This window comes from Pseudonaja textilis, chromosome 3 (genome assembly GCF_049901715.1).
Source record: "Pseudonaja textilis isolate UNSWEBS1 chromosome 3, rPseTex1.2, whole genome shotgun sequence".
Taxonomy (NCBI): domain Eukaryota; kingdom Metazoa; phylum Chordata; class Lepidosauria; order Squamata; family Elapidae; genus Pseudonaja; species Pseudonaja textilis.
In genome coordinates, this window is record NC_141992.1 from 56228979 (window position 1) to 56246147 (window position 17169).

Genomic DNA, 17169 nt, shown 5'->3' on the forward strand with positions numbered 1-17169 from the left:
CAGAAAAAAGTGACTTATGACCATTTTTTACACTTATGACCATTTCAGCATCCCCATGGCCACATGATCAAAATTCAGACACTTGGCAACTGACTCAGAGTCCTGGGATTAAGTGATCACCTTTTATAACCTTAAGACAAGCTAAGTCAATGGGGAAGCAAGATTCACTTCACAACTGTCTTACTAATTTAACAACTGCAGTGATTCACTTAATAACTGTGGCAAGAAAGGTCGTAAAATGGTGCAAAACTCACTTAGCAACAGAAATTTTGAGTGCAATTATAAGTGGAAGACTACCTGTCCATACTCATGAAATAAATTCAGAGAAGTTGCCATTGATATGAACCTGCAGAAAAAATCATACTACAGTAGGATAAAAGCCCCTCCCTAGATCAGGGCTAACAATCTGTGCTGTGAGATCCACAGGTCACTTTCAATATGTGGATGAGCCCAGGGTTAAATCTGGAGAAGAGAAAAAGACTAAGGGAAAAACTCAAAGTACAGAAAAGAACACAGGATCCCCATGTACCAACTAGTTCTGATGTCTGGCATAAATTATTTCTTCTTCCCTTAAGAACTACCTCTATACAAGGAAAGAAGAGGTGGTTTAAGACAAGAGAATGGGCAAAGAGAGCTGCAAAAAAAATAGGAGAGAAAGAGGGACACACCCACTTTTAACTCTGGTCTATCTATTTTTTGGTTTCAGCCTTGTCAATCTCTGAAATGCAGAAGTTTTCCTCTCACTATCCAAGATGTACCCATTTAGGGTTTTCCTCAAACTAAAACAATCAAAGATGACTAAGGATGAAACATATGTCAAATTCAGTCATGAACCGAAATATATTGTCTGCTTTGTATTCTATGCATAGCACCATAAGTCATCAGTTTGGAGGTAGTGGATTGGTAACAGATTTAGAAATCAGATTTAGAAATCAGTACTTATGTTCAAGAGACCCACAATAGCTGCAGAAAAGAATGCAGGAGAATTCAAAAAGCAGTTTCACATCAGTACTTATTGCCAAGAAAAAAAACTCTGTTTTAACTACCAAAGGATTTATAACCACATTCATAGAATAGAAAATTCAAGAAACAGCAGGAAAGGAGATATATATAAGTGCAATCTTCTCTTCCTTCCATCTGTAACTTTTTGTATCCAAATTTCCCAGCACATAGCTATCCACAACAATATATCTCAAAACGATGCGTGGCAAATGCTAGTCAGCTGATAAACATTGCATTTCACTGAAGTACAAGCACAATCAGAATGATTTGCTGTAATACACAACCTATGGTGTTGAGAAGTATATATTCAAAATGCCATCAGTGAGAATTTCTTTTAAGACTGTGCATAGGTTCTCTTCTTAGCAGCAATCAAAGCTGAGCCCTAGATCCTGCAAGCAGCAACTCAACACTGGGACAGGCAAAAAAGAAGAACCCTGTGGCAAAAAAACTGAACAAATGTCAGTGGCCAAACAGTAACTAAGAACAAACCTATAACTATGTAGGTTGTGGGGGGGTGTTCTTGATTTGGACTAAGATGTGTTGATTACAAAAAAGGGTATTTCCCATCTTTAAATGTTTAAACAGCTGCAGATTTTTGATGGATCTCCTTTTTGCCATAAGACTCTATCACACAGAGGCAAGAAGTAGGGGAGGGGAAAAGGCTAAGGTTGAGGTATTTTCTTTTCTTTCCAATCCCCTTTCAGAGTGTGAAACAGGTGGGTAAACTTTACTGGCATTCATGTGAGTGTGGTTTTATTTAAAAGGGAGTGGGAGGGTGGAAGAGTAAAGTTGCCTTTATTGTTGAACAAAATCCAAGAGTAGTTTAGGACCACACAGGGAGTTTGGGTTGTGCAGGGGGAGGAGGTGTGGAACGCCAAAGAACGCTGACAGTCATCACAGAGAAACATCTGCTCTTGGAAAGCTCCCAGGCTGCTTGCAAAAAAAAGAAAAAGTATAAATAAATAAATAAAGTCCCAGGGTGTGAAAACTCAGCACAACCTGGAGTTGGAAGGGAGAAGATTGCAAGGGAGTGGATGGAAGGGAAAGAACAGGGTGAAATAGCAACAATTTGAAAAGAGTTAGCATGCTGGACTTCCTAAAAACATCATTTTTAAAATCAAATTAAAGTGTATTCATGGATGATGCCATTGTTTTGGGCTGGCTGCATTTAACCTGAATTCATTTTCAGTTGCCAGAGTGTGGAATCCAAACCAAAGTGCAACTGACAGCTTGGCTGCAGGTTATAATTATTTGCTCCTTCAGTATCACCCTCAAAACTATAATTCAGTGTTTGAATATCAATAATGCAATGAACCAAACAGGAAGTGGTGGCAAGAAAATCCATATCTGAGGGGAGAATATCAATTTAATTATACTTGTATTTGTGAAGGAATGCATTTTCACAGAAATCTGGACTGCACACTTACAATGAGACAATGTGCACAGGCACACACATGCAGAATAGTGATGAAAGTTTTATACACAAACATACATTCCTACGAACAAGTCTGGCAATGCAGTCAAACTGTCTCTTTTAAAAAGTCATTAAATTTTTGGACTGTAGGTAAGATATGCTTCCTAAAACTTGTGACTTTAAGTCATAGGTTTTTTTAATAGATTAATTTACACGTGACTGAACAAACCTGAGATTAAAGAGAAATCTCCTGGCCTAGGCACAAGGTCTAGGGAATAACCACAATTTCATTCTTATCAGAAAATGGCCTGAAGGATAACTGAAATTCTTTTGCTTAAACTATATAGGTGTACCTCTGCATAATACTTCATGTCAGACTAGCAACTTGGAAAGTTTCTCAAAGAGAAAGCAAAATGTAATAAATAAGTAAACATCAAAATCTGTAGTTTCCCAAAACTTCAGAAACTGTCCCTAATAAGTTGCATCTCATTAGTGAAACCTTCAAAACAGATACCTTCTGGATATCTTTTATCCACACAATCTCTGTAATCTTAAGTGACAAAACAAACAAAACTGAAGTAAAACCCATATTTATTTACATTTACTTTGAAGTTGCCCACAATTCCATGAGAACTGCCATAAAACACGAAAAGTCTATATTCCATACTTTAACATCTGCTAATCAATGTTTATCTATTGTATGTAATGCAAAGAAATGTCCTAAAACTATTTTGTTCTATTGAAAAGTAAAAAAAATTTTTTTTTACTAGTTTACATGCACACACCAGGGCACAAATATATACATCAATATATATATATATATATGAGCTGGCTGGTACTAAAACTAAATTTTCTTCCAATGTATTAGACAACTTCTACCTCACTCCCAACATACTCCATGCTACATGTACTCCTCCTAGCAATCACATCAATCAGGAAGAAACTTACCTTCTACCCAGAGCTGTTCAATGTCAGTCTCGATGGAGGCCACTCGCAGCCCTACTGCCAGTGCCCCAAAGACCAGCAGCCCCACAAAAAGCACTTTGCCACAATGACGCTGGATCCAGCAACCCAGTGTAAACAACAGAGCCTGGAACTGGGCCCGCAGCCACAGTGGGGCTTTCTGGCCAACAGCCTTACCCTGGGGAGAAAAACTGAAAGTTAGCCAAAATGATTTCCTTACATGGAACATCCTGTTTGAGGATTAGCTAGCACCGGGGTATGGAAGATTTACTATCTTTAAGTGAAGCATTCCTGTGAAATCCTACTCACAGATTTGTGAGGCCATAGGTGTTCTGTATAGTCATCTGTTAGGGCTCAACTGAATCTATTTGCTAGTAATTTGTTAATCTCCTCTCTGATTCTTCCCTTCTAAGTTTGAAGATATGAGTTTGTTTAGCCTCCCTTTGCCTTGGGCAGTTCCAGATGCATGGGACTGAACTCCATAATTTTCACACACTGTATTTTAGGGTTGTGTTGGCTGAAAATGATGGCTTTATAGTCTCACACACCTGAAGGATGTTTTAGAAAGGCTGCTGCACTAGTGACTGATGCTTCTAGATATGGGTCCATCTACACTTATATTTTGGCTATGCAAAAAAAAAGAAAGAAAAGAAAAGAAAGAAGTCACTGTAAAGTTTACAGTTAAGACTTGGTGGGATTGTCCCACCCGGATAATGGCTTAGAGAAGGAATCTCACCTTCTCTTTCTCCTGAACACAGCTTTTAACTGAAGCTCCTTGTTTGGTGTCTGTAGCCTCATTGCAGCTAGAAGGTCAAGGATCTGGTCAACTTAACTCCCAGATACCCTCCAGGGAAAGAGGGGAGAAGAAGAGGTGTAAGCTTTTTCTCCCCATTTGTCAGCTGCATCTTTTTGTCTTATCTCACTCCCTCATCTTCTTCCACCCTTCTCTCAGTTGGCTCCCTTGGTCTCCTCCAGTGTTTTTTCCGAAGCCCTGACCATGGTAGTCTTGCCACATGACTGGAGAAAATCCATCCTCCTCCTCACACTCGAGTGGCTGGGTCCCCTTGTTCCTAACCCCTTCGCATCGTCTCAGGGATCTTTTCGGGAGCAGGCCTTTCCTGGCTCCCCATTTAGGAACAGTCTCTCCCCCCCCCCCGCCCCAGGACGGCTCTGCCTCGTCTCCCCTCTTTCAATAAGAACAAGCTTCTGGGACCACAGAGCCGACTCTGTCTCCGGAGCACGCATGCGAGAGCCGGCCCCTTCCTTTCATCTCCCACCCCAAAGAAGCCGAGGGACTCCCGGAGGGTCCATCGCCGCGGAGACCCCACGCCCGCGCCCCAGAGGGCTGCCTTTCGCCTTCACCCCTTTGCAAATTGCTCCTGACGGGAAGGAAACCACCCCACCCACCCCCCATAAGTTTTCCAAACTCGTCTCCTCCCCATCCGTGGGAAAGCGCCGCCGTCCCGCTTCCTTACCTTGGAGATCTGCTTGAGGGCAAAGGCTGCGTGGCAATAGCTGGGTCTCCGGAGGAGATCGGAGTTGGCAGCAGCTGCGTAAGGCGACGGGAGCTCTCCAAAGAAGCCCCCGCTCCCGGGGACCGGCTGACCCGCAGCCATGGTGCGGGGTCGAACGAGGACGGTGCTGACGAGAAGCGAGGGGGCTCCGGCGGCTTCCCAAGAGCGGTTAATCCACGAGAGAAAAGTGCGGGGTCCGAGACTTCAGAATGGCTTCTCCGGGGATCCCATGCGAACATTATGGGGGCGAATCCGGGGCCATCCAGGCGCACCCCAGGCGCCCTTGGCGCCGCCCAGTGTGGCCCTTCGAGAGACCGCGGGGGAGCGGGAGGGGAGGCGCGGGTAGCAGGCACTCACACAGCCTCCGAGAGCGAGAGGAGAGGCGCTCGGGTGCCCGGCGGTGCAGTGCGCCTCGGAACCCGTCCCACCAACATTTGGAACAAACAGCCTCCTTCGAGATCCTGAAAAGAGGAAAGCGCGCGGGGGGGGGGGGAGGAGGAAGGTTTGGTTTGATGGGAAAGTGCTCCAGTTTCCATTGGCCGAGGAAGAGGCAAATTACTCCGCAAACATCTCCTATTATTAGCTGCTAAGCAACAGCTCACCAAAGTGGAGAGAGAAGAGACCACCCAGGCAGCGCCTCCCCCGCCTCCCTCCTCCCCGCCTCAAATCAATGAGGGCAGAGGGAGGGAGGGAGGGAGCCTTGCCTTCCTTCCACACAGGAATTCTGCTCCACAGATTTTCAAATACTGCCCGTTGTCCCTTTCCAGCTCTCTCTCCCCCACCCTCACAAAACCCCAATCCAAACGAGCTCCTTTATTTGTAATTGCAAGCGGACGTTCGGATACACCGAGACAGCTGCAAACTTGCGGGCTGGGGCGGGGGCGGGGGCGGGGGCGGGGGGGAAGAGGCGAGGAACTCTGGAGCAGGAAAGAAAAAATATATATAAAGGAATAAAACTTTTAATTTTAGGAAAGGGCAGCTTGATTGATTTCAGGAAAATTAATAGGTGAATCCAAATTGGAACTAACACCAACAGGACATACCAGAGAAAAAGACTAGAGTGGTGACCGGAGGGAATGATTTCAGTAAGTGACAACATACAGGCAAATGTTCTGTGCTTACATCAGGAGTTATGCAGTACCTATAAGCAAAAGGAAAGGTTTAATCATGTGTGGGGTATTGTGATTTCCCTACAGAGAAAAGTGCGTTCTCTAAACCCAATGGGCCCAGAGAAGAAGTGAGTCAACAGGGATAGATATGAAATTTCCAAAGGAAGTTGAGTCCCATCATCTGTCCCTTAGAACTTAAAGTCATTCTATATGTATGAGGTTGTTATCCCTAAATTTTTAAAGGGAAAATACACTCACCCAATGCATTCAACAACCGTCTTATTACTTTTGTCTCATTTCCCCCAAATGTTATTCCAATGACCAATTTTCTGCCATATTGAGCAAGGAAAATGACTCTGTTCCGGAAATGTGGAGAAATATCCTCTCTTCCCAAGGCAAAGAACTTCTGACTGCTCATTTTGACCAATCTCCATTGGTCAAGAATGGAAACGGAAAAGGTACAAAATGAAAATAAAATCTGAAGGTGGTCGGAGGAGAGAGAGCAGACAGGCTTCAAATTGTGTAGGGCTAGGCCGATGCCTCTAGATAAGCTGGAGGCCTCTTGCGTTTTGTCTCAGATGTAGATGTGTTGCTCTTCAAGCAAAACCACATTAACGGGCAGACAACATAAAACAGCATTCACATTCAGAAGAAGCCCAAGGGTACCCCCAAATTCTGCCTCCCGCTCTGTTCCAATTCCGCGTAGGAAAACTGACTGAACTGGCAGGTGACTTATTCTTTTTAAGATGGGGAACAGGGCAGCATTCTTCCCCACATCTGAAGAGAAAAGACTTGCTTGGAGGCCTTGGCATACCCACCCAGCTCTCCCTCCTCCTCCCTCTTTCAATCATGGGGCAATTGCTTGACTGGCTCTGGCAGGAGAGAAGCCCTCCTGTTTCCTTCTCATCACTGATAAAACACAACCAGCCATTTATCAACAACAACAAAAAGAAGAAGAACCAGGGAGGAGCCTTATGTCATCCTTTACTTCCCCATTCATAGAGTTTTCCTATAAAATTAAAGCAGTTTGACAAAATGCAAGCTGCCTAATGCAGTGACCCTGTCACCCTCCCACAAACAAACAAAGAGTAACTGAAACTGAACAGAAAAATAATTTCCCAATAGTGAGACAGGATATGAACTAATCAGATGTAGAATAGAAGACCATAAGAAAGCTTCCTGGTGGGAGCTTCTATATGGACAGTCTTATGCTACTGATCAAAAGACATTATCTTTCTTTCTTTTTGCTGAAGATGGTATAGTCTGGACTGTTCCCTCTCCCCTAGTCATAACAATTACAGAATAAAATTCTCTTCTGAGATGTGGTATAGAGTTAAAATACTGGATACCCAGGGGTGGGATTCAAAAATTTTAACAACCAGTTCTGTAGGCGTGGCTTAGGTGGTGGGCATGGCTTGGTGGGCATGTTATTGGCTGGGTGTGGCCAACTCAATATCACTCACATTGAGGTACGCATCTCCTCGCCTGGCATGTCACTTTTTTCAGTGCCATTGTAACTTTGAATGGTCACTCCACACAAGCAAAGAACCAGCAAAAGAGGGAAAGAAAACTCCAGAGAAGTTCCTGAGACAGGAAGTCTAGTCCTGCCAAGAATGTAATAAGGGTTAACGGAGAGGCAGTTTCTGTAAGCAACACCAGAATGTTTCCTTCCAGCCTTCCTTACAGGATTAGGCAAGGAATTTCTTTTAACAACTGGTTCTCCGAACTGCTTAGAATGTTAACAACTGGTTCTAGCGAATAGGTGCGAATTGTTAGAATCCCACCCCTGGGGATACCTGAGGATATTTGGGTTCAAATCCATTCACATACTTGCAATTTATTGACAATTTTGGATAAGCTACTCTCTGTGGAACCTCTATATATCACAGTGTAAATGCAGGGGCGTCATGTGCAGGCCACACCCACCCCAGCTCCACGAATGGAAAAAACATTGCAAAATGTCACATGATGGCAATGTGACACTACGAGTTTAATATCTGTGGTGTAAAGGAAAAACTAAAGGAGACAGTGCTATGTGCACCACCTTAAACTCCTAAAAGAAAAGCAGGATCAGTGGTGGTATTCTACCGGTTTGGACCGGTTCTGCTGAGCCGGTAGTGGCAATGAGCAGCGGAGACCAAACCGGTTCTCTCCACCATTCTGCTGTGGGGACCACCAAGCTCCCATACTCACCTTTATCCTCTGCTTTTGAAGCACAGCTGCTTTGCACGGCACAGTAGAGTGCCGCGTGGCAGCTGCTGAAATGACCGAGAGAGTGCAGGCTTGCAGGAGGTGAGTTGGAATGCCTCTGCGGCTGTGCAAATGCATCTGCGCCCGTGCAAAGTGTGTGTTTGGCGCACGTGCAAAGTGTGTGCACACATGCAAAGCACACCTACCAAGCCATGCCCACCAAACCGGTTGTAAAATTTTTTGAATCCCACCACTGAGCAGGATGTACATTTAACACACAACAGGCCACATGAATAAGCCACATGATTACTTACCAATGCTATTTAGATTGCAGCAAGCATCACCTCTCCTTTCCCTACTGTAGTCAGTTAACAAGTAATGGGCCTGTAAAGGGGATATTTTCTTTCGGTCTACAAGATAGTTATGTTTATATTTCTGTCAGGAAGCAGGAAGAACTGTGCAAGCATCTAATAGATATTCATTTATCTACAGACTCTGAGCTGGATGAAAATGGCCCACCATGGAGGAAAGACCATTATGTGACCACCGTTCCCAAATGGTGGGTCTAGTTTCTTCAAAGAGATGTGAAACAGTCTGAAGTATAGTCACATGATTCTTTGAAGGAAAGCTCAGTTTGGACAACCCAGACAGATCAGACCTGTATTTAGATGCATTTCAGCATCCTCCGTTATGGAAAGGAAAGCTCTGTTCAGTAATCCATCGCTGTAAAATCATCACCACTTTCTCATTAGGCAATTATGGAAAGATCGTGGGAAAATGGCATAGTGGAATATTTTATGAACAGATCACGTGAAAGAAGGGAAGTTCTTCAAAAGCAATCACACCGAATTTTGTAACACCCATTTCCTGAACAAAGTTGGTAGCTCGTGAGAATGGAAACAATGTTCATTATCTTTACATCTGCAGAGAGTAAGGAAGATTACTTGAATGGAGATATGTAGTAATCATTACTTGGCATAAAGAGATGAAGCATTTTTTAAAGGCCACAAAATGAGATAACATTTGAAAGTGGCTCAACCTTCCTAACTCATTCAAAAGGAGGAGGAGGCATAGCACGAATCATACTTGAAAGATTCTGTTATTATAATCAATAAAAGTAGCTATGGCCTTCCCGTGGAGTTGATTTCCTGGTCCCTTGTATGGCTGACAATACCTCAGTATAACAAGCTAAGCATTTGCGTTTTTTTTGTTGTTTCATTTTTTTTCCTTTGGTCGCTGATGTTACTCCCACAATAATGCTTTATGTCTTAACCATTAATAGCAAAAGTTTTTCAGTTTTTATTTTCCGGGAAAAAATAATTTAATGGATCATCTAGTTTAATCCTGGACTAACTGTCTCCTTTATGTTTCCTTTAAAGTAGACTTTGCCTTACTAAGTTGCATAATGTGGCGAAGCTAGTTAAAAAGAGACTGGAGAGAAAAACATTTTTTTTTTGTAATACAATAATCCACTTTTCATATAGATCATCAGGGATGAATTCATAGCCTGCCAAATATTGATGAATGGTAATTTCCAGCAGCTCTTGCTTGGCCAGTAGAGAGGGGAAAAGTTGGAGGCTAATCTAGATACACTGCTCAGGCCATTCTTTTCTCTATTGCAGTGTTTTTCAGCCTTAGCAACTTTAAGACACGTGAACTTCAATTCCTAGGACTCCGCAGCTGACTGGGGAACCCTGGAAGCTGAAGTCCACCGACATCTATAAATTGCTCAGATTGAGAAGCACTGTTTTACTACAATCAAGCACGGAAACAGCATTTCCCAATATGATGCCTTCTAGGTACCTAGACTCCAGTTCCTGTCATTCTCTTTCAGTTCTGTGTAAGTAGGATTGTTGAGATGTTTAGTTAGATACATTTGAAGGACATTGGCTTGGGAAAGAGGGTTCTAAGGCATCAGAAAGTCAGCAAACAAAACGAATGTGATTTTAAGATTCCAGAGTGCACTGGTCTCCATTAGTAAATTATTGTCTCCGACTTTTTCCTATGAGGCAAGGGGATAGTGACGTAGTTAAAAGAGTCCAGCTAATGAGAACAAATTCCCTGCCTAACATCCCACACATTCTGTCTGTCTATGAGTGTGCTGCAGCAGCTGCGGTGACAACCCCCACTCCATGCTGATTTAAACTTCCTCAGTGCTCAACTACCAGTTTCATCTGCTCCTAGGGAACAATATAAGTAAGATCCCTAGGTTTCCCCCACCTTGAAGTATTATCAACTATCTGGGTGCAGAATTTGAAGCTGTCCGAACATTGCTGAACTGCAATTCCCAGGATCACTCACCATTGGCCAGGCTGGGTCAGTCTATCAAAAGTTGTAGTCCAGCAACATCTGGAAAGCTATAGTTTCTCGCTCCTATTTATTGGCTATTTGAAACTGCAGAGCTTTTTTTGGTAAAAGTCCAAAAGGAAATCTCCAATTCAATATTTCTTTGTTTCTCAGGATAATACTTCATTACCTATGAAACGGATTGCTTATGCTATGTTTGTTGGTCTTTGAGGTGCCACAAACTCACTGTTTTTGCCACCTTCTATAGAAGATTATGGGCCCCGAAAACAATATTCTTGCAGAAATAAACTTTCATTTCCATCTGCTATACTGCCTATTCAGCATAGGTGTTCAATTAAAAGAAGTCACACCTGAAGAAACTATCTAATTTTTTTTACCAGCTTTCCCCAGTTTAGGGCATATCTCAGACTGGGATTACAATTTCCAAGTGGTTATTCTACACTTGAAGATCAGTTTATTCAAATAAAGATCTCAGTACTAATACTGCAACATTCATTGCTCTGGTTTTGTACAGAAAAGGCTGTGCTTCTCTCCATAAGCAGCACATAAAGTCTAATTTATGGGCAGGATTCTTTTCTCTCATCATTTAAATTTTAGCTTTAGTTTCTCTTCTGGGGAAGCAGATCTCACAAACCTAATTTAGTTTTTTCTCAGTCCTCCAGCGTAGCAATTTTTTTTTTTATGGTGTGGAGGTGCTAGTAAACACTCCTTCCCTCCTTCCTCCTTCTCTCTCTCTCCTTGAATGAGAAGAATTAGAAGTGGTCAAGAATTTGTAAGATCACCCTTATCCTATGCACAGGGGTCTCCCACCGTGGCCACTTTAAGACTTGTGGACTTGAACTCCCAGAATTTCCCAGCCAGCAGGGAGTTGAAGACCGCAAGTCTTAAAGTGGCCAAGGTTGGAGACCCCTGTACTAGCAGCAATGTTGATATTATAAGTGACCCTTCCATCAATAAATATAAAGATAAAAAGCAATAAACTTATATTAAAAGAGACTGGTTCTCATACCTGAAACTTATTCAGGAAAACAATGCTTCCATGAAAAATGTATCAGTACTAGATGGATAAATTTGTGTCTAAAACTCACAATTCTTGCTAGATTATGAACTTCTAAGTGATGTAAATTATCATAAACTATTGAGGGACTACTTGTTTTTAAAAGATTTTAAACAAGACAGAGAATAGGTATATAAGCTTAAGTTAGCTAAGTAGTATCCATTTTTAAAAGAAGGACAAGGAATGTCATACTATTTACATCCCATTCCCTGAGATAAACCTATACAGAACTTCACTTTCAAACAAAACCATCAGCGATTTGGATGGAAGATGTAACAATTTTCCAACTACTTACCATTTATGCTCTTGGAAGATTTGACCTATTACTTATTGCATTGCAAACTTTAAAAGGAACTTAGCGCTAGATTCATTATGCCATTGTTAATCCAACTGAATCAGTGTAGTTTAGAAGGAAAAAAAATCTTTTTGTTGTCTGATGAAGACAAATATGCAATTAAACAAATTATATTGTTTGTGTTAGCTGCAAGGTAGATATAAAAGCACATTCTAACAAGGAGTGTTTTACTAATTGAGGGAATATAATGAACTGATACAGATTGGTGTCATTTTATTTGAATTTTGCTAAAACCTATGGTTAAATATTTCAATAAAGGAGAATATTTGTAGTTCAGGGTTGAAATGAGGGGTCCTTGGTGCTCCCATGGCTTGGTTGTTTTCTTGCAGATGTTTCATACCCAAACTAGGTAACATACATAAGTACTGGTAAGGAACGGAGCTTGGTCTCCATTTATATTCTAGTGGCTTACTCTGTTAGTGTTGATAAGGATGGTCTTAGACAGGGGTGGGCTGCTGGGGGTTCGCAGGGGTTTGGGAGAGCCCCTAGCTAAGATTCTGTGCAGTTCAGAGAACCCCCAAGTCCCACTCCTGGCTGGCTCCGCCCACCCTGCCTCCCAGGAGTCCCCACACGGCCATTTTGGATGCAGGTAAGTGCAGGGCACACATGGAGGCTTGGGGAGGGCAAAAAAGTTCAGGAAGGTCAGAAATGGCCCTGTTTCCGGCTTCCAGGGAGCCTCTGGAGCCTGGGGAGGCTGTTTTCGCCCTCCTGGAGGCTCAAGGAAAGCCTTCAGAGCCCAGGGGGGGAAAAATGTCCCCCACCATGGTGCAGGAGGCCAACTAGGCCACACCCACCATGGCCATGCCCACCCAGCAACTGGGCAGAGAACCCATTGCTAAAAATTTTAAAGCCCTCCTCTGGTCTTATAGTTCTTTGGTTGGGTTGTTTACTGTTGGCTTGTTTGGCAGTTCCTTGATTGAGATATTATTTATTTGATTGTTGGTTTGATGTTGATCTTGGAGTTAATCTATGAACATCTGGGTGCTGATTGCTGGGGGGTAGCTGTCTTGGTCTTTTTGTTCCCATTTTGGCCTGTTCTCACTTTTGCATTGTATGTAGATATTGTTTATGTCTATATGTCCATTGATGGCTAATTTGTCAGAATGCCAGGTTATTATAAATTCCCGAGCAGCTTTGGACTTGGCTTGGTCTAGGATGGTCACAGTTTCCCAATTGAAACTATGACTGAGTCTATCCATAAGTTGTGAAATTAAAGAGTTTTCATCTTTAATTTTTAAAGATTTAAATTTTGTTTCACATTTGTTTTTTCAAATTATTTGAATCATCCATATAGAGTAAAAATGTGCATTTCTACTTCTTTTTTGGCCAATTGTTTCAGAGGGCTCAGCTCAGCTTCTGCAATAACTCAATTGGTCATTGAGACGGAGCCACAACTTTAAAAAAGAAAGAAACGAGAACCCCCCTAGTGGACAACAATAGAAGAAACTGCCCAAGAACATGTCTTTTATGCCCTTATATAATACTCAGAGTAAACTATACTGCTTTATTAAGTAGCTATTGATAACTTGACAGTCTTAAGAAATTATATAGCCGAAGTTGATTAATGCTTAGAGTTACATGATTGCCTATTACTAATGCTCCTTTTATATGCTTATATGCTCCTTTTTAAAATAGAATTTTAAAAAATATTTATATGCAATAAAAAAGCACAATACATTAGAAAGTGTGTTTATCCTGTGATTGATAACAACAGAGCCATGGCAGAATGGTGCTATCTCCTTGAATAACAAACTCTTTATCTTTCAGCTTCTTGTTACCATAAAAAGAAATGGATATTAAAACTTTTTTTTAAGGTCTACTATAGATTACTGCATGCAGGCAGATACTGAATTTCAACATCGTCTCTGAAGTTCATTAGGTAATTATACATCAAACAAGCTTGCCCTAAGCATTTTCAACAGAATGGATTTTGTGTATTAAACAGTCTGTGGTTTGACCAAATTAAGTGGGCTCATAAGCATCCAATAGAAGCCATGGTGATATACATATTAGCCTCAAAATGACACAAAATGACACAAAATATACAATTAAATACAAATGATATAATTTGTTCTTTATGCAATAATGTCAAGATGCACATGATGCCATTTATCTCCACCCATCCATATTTGGGCTTCAAAATTAAAAGCAAAATAAGTTTGTACTAATTCAAACCACTCGTTCATTTAGTCTGCTGGAATTGTTTACCTCTAGTGTAGGTGGTCTCCAGTTCTGGGGCATCATGCACCCCCAAATCCAACTTCTGTATGCTCCAGAGCCTCTTCCAATCACAAAGACTGAAGTGTGGTGTTATGATTTCATTTTAAGGCAGGGAAGTCAGAAAAACTATAAAGGAAACTTAATGCAGATTTAATCCCTCCAGAATAATACAAGAAAATCATGGCCTCATCTACTGTACAGGATTATCTTGTTTGTCCCCAAATGGTTAAACTCAGCCATTAGAAGGACGACCAACTATTCTTTCTACTGACTGGCCACATCCTTTGAGGATTTCAGACAAGAGTCATTCTCCAGTTCCCCTTGATTTCTTATCCCACCTTTATTATTTTTATAAATATCTCAAGGTGGTGAACATACCTAATACTCCTTCCTCCTTCTATTTTCCCCACAGCAACAATCCTAGGAGGTGGGATGGGCTGAGGATGAGTGCCTGGCCCAAGATCAGCCAGCCAGCTTTCATCTAAGGTGAGACTAGAACTCACAGTCTCCTGGTTTCTAGCCTGGTGCCTAACCTAGAACCTTTATTCAAAACCTGTATTCCATCTTTCAGACTGCCTGTTCTTTTTAGGCTCAATAGATGGCATTTTTCTCAAGTTTTTAAACTCACTCCCCCCAATATTTCAACTGTATGGAGTTTTATTATTTTAATAAATAATCAGCTGATTAATCAATAAAGTAGAATTCTTTATTGGCCAAGTGTGATTGGACACACAAGGAATTTGCCTTGGTGCAAATGCTCTCAGTGTACATAAAAGAAAAAATATGTTCATCAAGAGTCAAGAATCATAAGGTACAACACTTAATAATAGTCATAGGATACAATAAGCAATCAAAACATACTAGGAAACAGTCAATAATATGCAGTTCAGAAGAATGACTCATTTACTCCTTAATCAAAATACATTTACTTTTGAAAACATCCCAGCCTGGGACCCGCAGGTATGCTAATGTGTTGTGTCTATATGTATTTACTTATAGAAAAATGTCATTGACTGAAAAGCAACAGGAATATAGAATCAGGTATCTTTGATATAATTTATTTGTGAGTAAACCCTACTGGATTGTGCATTGTCATTATATGACAATGTCATTATATGAGATAGGAGGTCATGTACTGTATATCCTGTAAAGAAATAAATAAACAAATAAATATGCTCTTATGTTATAGGAGTATAGTCCACAATTGTAAAAGCTGCAATGAAACACATGGCAACACAAGCCAGCATTGGCCATTTTTGTCTTATTCCAAAGAGACAAACAAGCATCTGTTTCTAAAAGGGATGTGTATATCACCCAATGTAATATTTATAACAATATAGCAATGAAAAGATGAATAGATCTTAGGAGAGAATGCACTCTCTTTACATTGCAGAATTAAAAACTCTGCTATATGCTTCACTGTGAAGAGGAAAACAGCACTTAGTAAAAATCTGACATCTATATACTTTTAAAAACAAAAAATAAGTAAACTTTCTTAGACAGAAACACACCTGGAATTTTGTTATGACTCATATCAGTAAGAACCTATGCAGCTAGAATGTATATTCATTGGGATTCACTAATTCTGTACCAACTTACTGGTGGAAGAACTTAATGTCTCTGAGAAAATGTCCAGTGTTTTTTTCCAACTAACCTATACCATGTCAAGAGTAAAAAGGTAAAGTAACATATGTATTAGTCATTTCTAGCTGTAGGGGGTGGTGTTCATCTCCGTTACATAGCTGAAGAGCCAGTGCTGTCCGAAGATGTCTCCATGGACATGTGGCCGGCATGACTAAACACTGAAGGCGCATGGAAAGCTGTTACCTTCCCATCAAAGTGGTCCCTATTTTTCTACTTGCATTGTTACATGCTTTCAAAGTGCTAGGTTGGCAGAAGCTGGGACAAGTAATGGGAGCTCACTCTGTTACATGGCGCTAGGGATTTGAAGCACCGAACTGCCAACCTTTCTGATAGACAAGCTCAGCATCTTAGCCATTGAGCCACTGCGTAAATTATCTTTATTAGAACAGTTCCTAAGCATGACTAATTTACAAGTTTAAAAACAGAATTACTGTAGCAATAGCAATAGCACTTAGACTTATATACCTCTTCACAGTGCTTTATCAGCTCTCTCTAAGCAGTTTACAGAGTCAGCCTATTGCCCCCAACAATCTAGTTCCTCATTTTACTGACCTCGGAAGGATGGGAGGCTGAATCAACCTTGAGCCATTTAGGTTCAAATTCCTGGCAGTGAGCAGGGTGTTAATCTGCAGTACTGTATTCTAACCACTGCACCACCATGGCTCATAATTATACAGTAATTCATATTGTCCAAGCAGACACTCTGATGACCTAAAAATGAAAGAATAAATGAGCAGAGATGGATAAGAGGAGGAATAGAAAGCTGCTCAAATTCCTTTTCCATCTTCCTGACAGATTCTCAATCAATTGGCAGGGTACCTGCTTGTTGGCAGTGAGGGCAAAACTGTCACCAGGGCAATACCATCCCAAACAAATCAGGAGCCAGATCCATGAACAGTACCTTCGCCCATCCAAAAGCTATGATTTCATGGGTAGATTCCAAGGCTGCAAGAACAAGACACAAACAAATCTAACAAGTTTGGCTAGTACAGTGCCACCGTTGATTTGAGTTTCTATATGAGACTAATGCAGAGAATTATCTAATTTTATTTTCCACCATTTCTAATTCTCATTTTCACTGGCTCAAGGGTTGCATTGGAGCTTGCATGGGGCTGCTACTGTTTGAACTGCAAAACTCTGGACAACCATGAGATGCAGCAAAAAGATTACCCGAAAGACTCTTTCCTCTCATCTAATAGTCACCTACATTTTTACAGCCTAGGTCTAATAGCCTTAGTAGCCAAGCACAGAACAGGGAGGATGGGTTGGGGAAGAGAACCTATGCATGTTGGTGAACTAATTTGCACATGAACCAGTGCGTATCAGTGGGGTAACGTGGGGCGGGGAGCAGGCAAAGAGAAGACAATTCTGCACTCAACTCTTACAGTTTGTCT

The 17169-nt window shown here is 41.4% G+C and overlaps 1 protein-coding gene across 1 annotated transcript in view; it reads right to left on the reverse strand.

Annotated features, from left to right (window-relative positions):
• PTCH2 (patched 2) overlaps positions 1 to 5309 on the reverse strand; it is a 59257-nt gene extending 53948 nt beyond the window's left edge. The window contains exons 1-2 of the mRNA XM_026707306.2: positions 4855 to 5309; positions 3365 to 3557 (exon numbers count right to left, since the gene is read on the reverse strand). Of these exons, the coding sequence (XP_026563091.1) occupies positions 3365 to 3557; positions 4855 to 4995 (334 nt within the window). The 5' untranslated portion in view covers positions 4996 to 5309. The remainder of the gene's footprint in view (positions 1 to 3364; positions 3558 to 4854) is intronic.
• Between the last annotated feature and the right edge of the window lie 11860 nt (positions 5310 to 17169).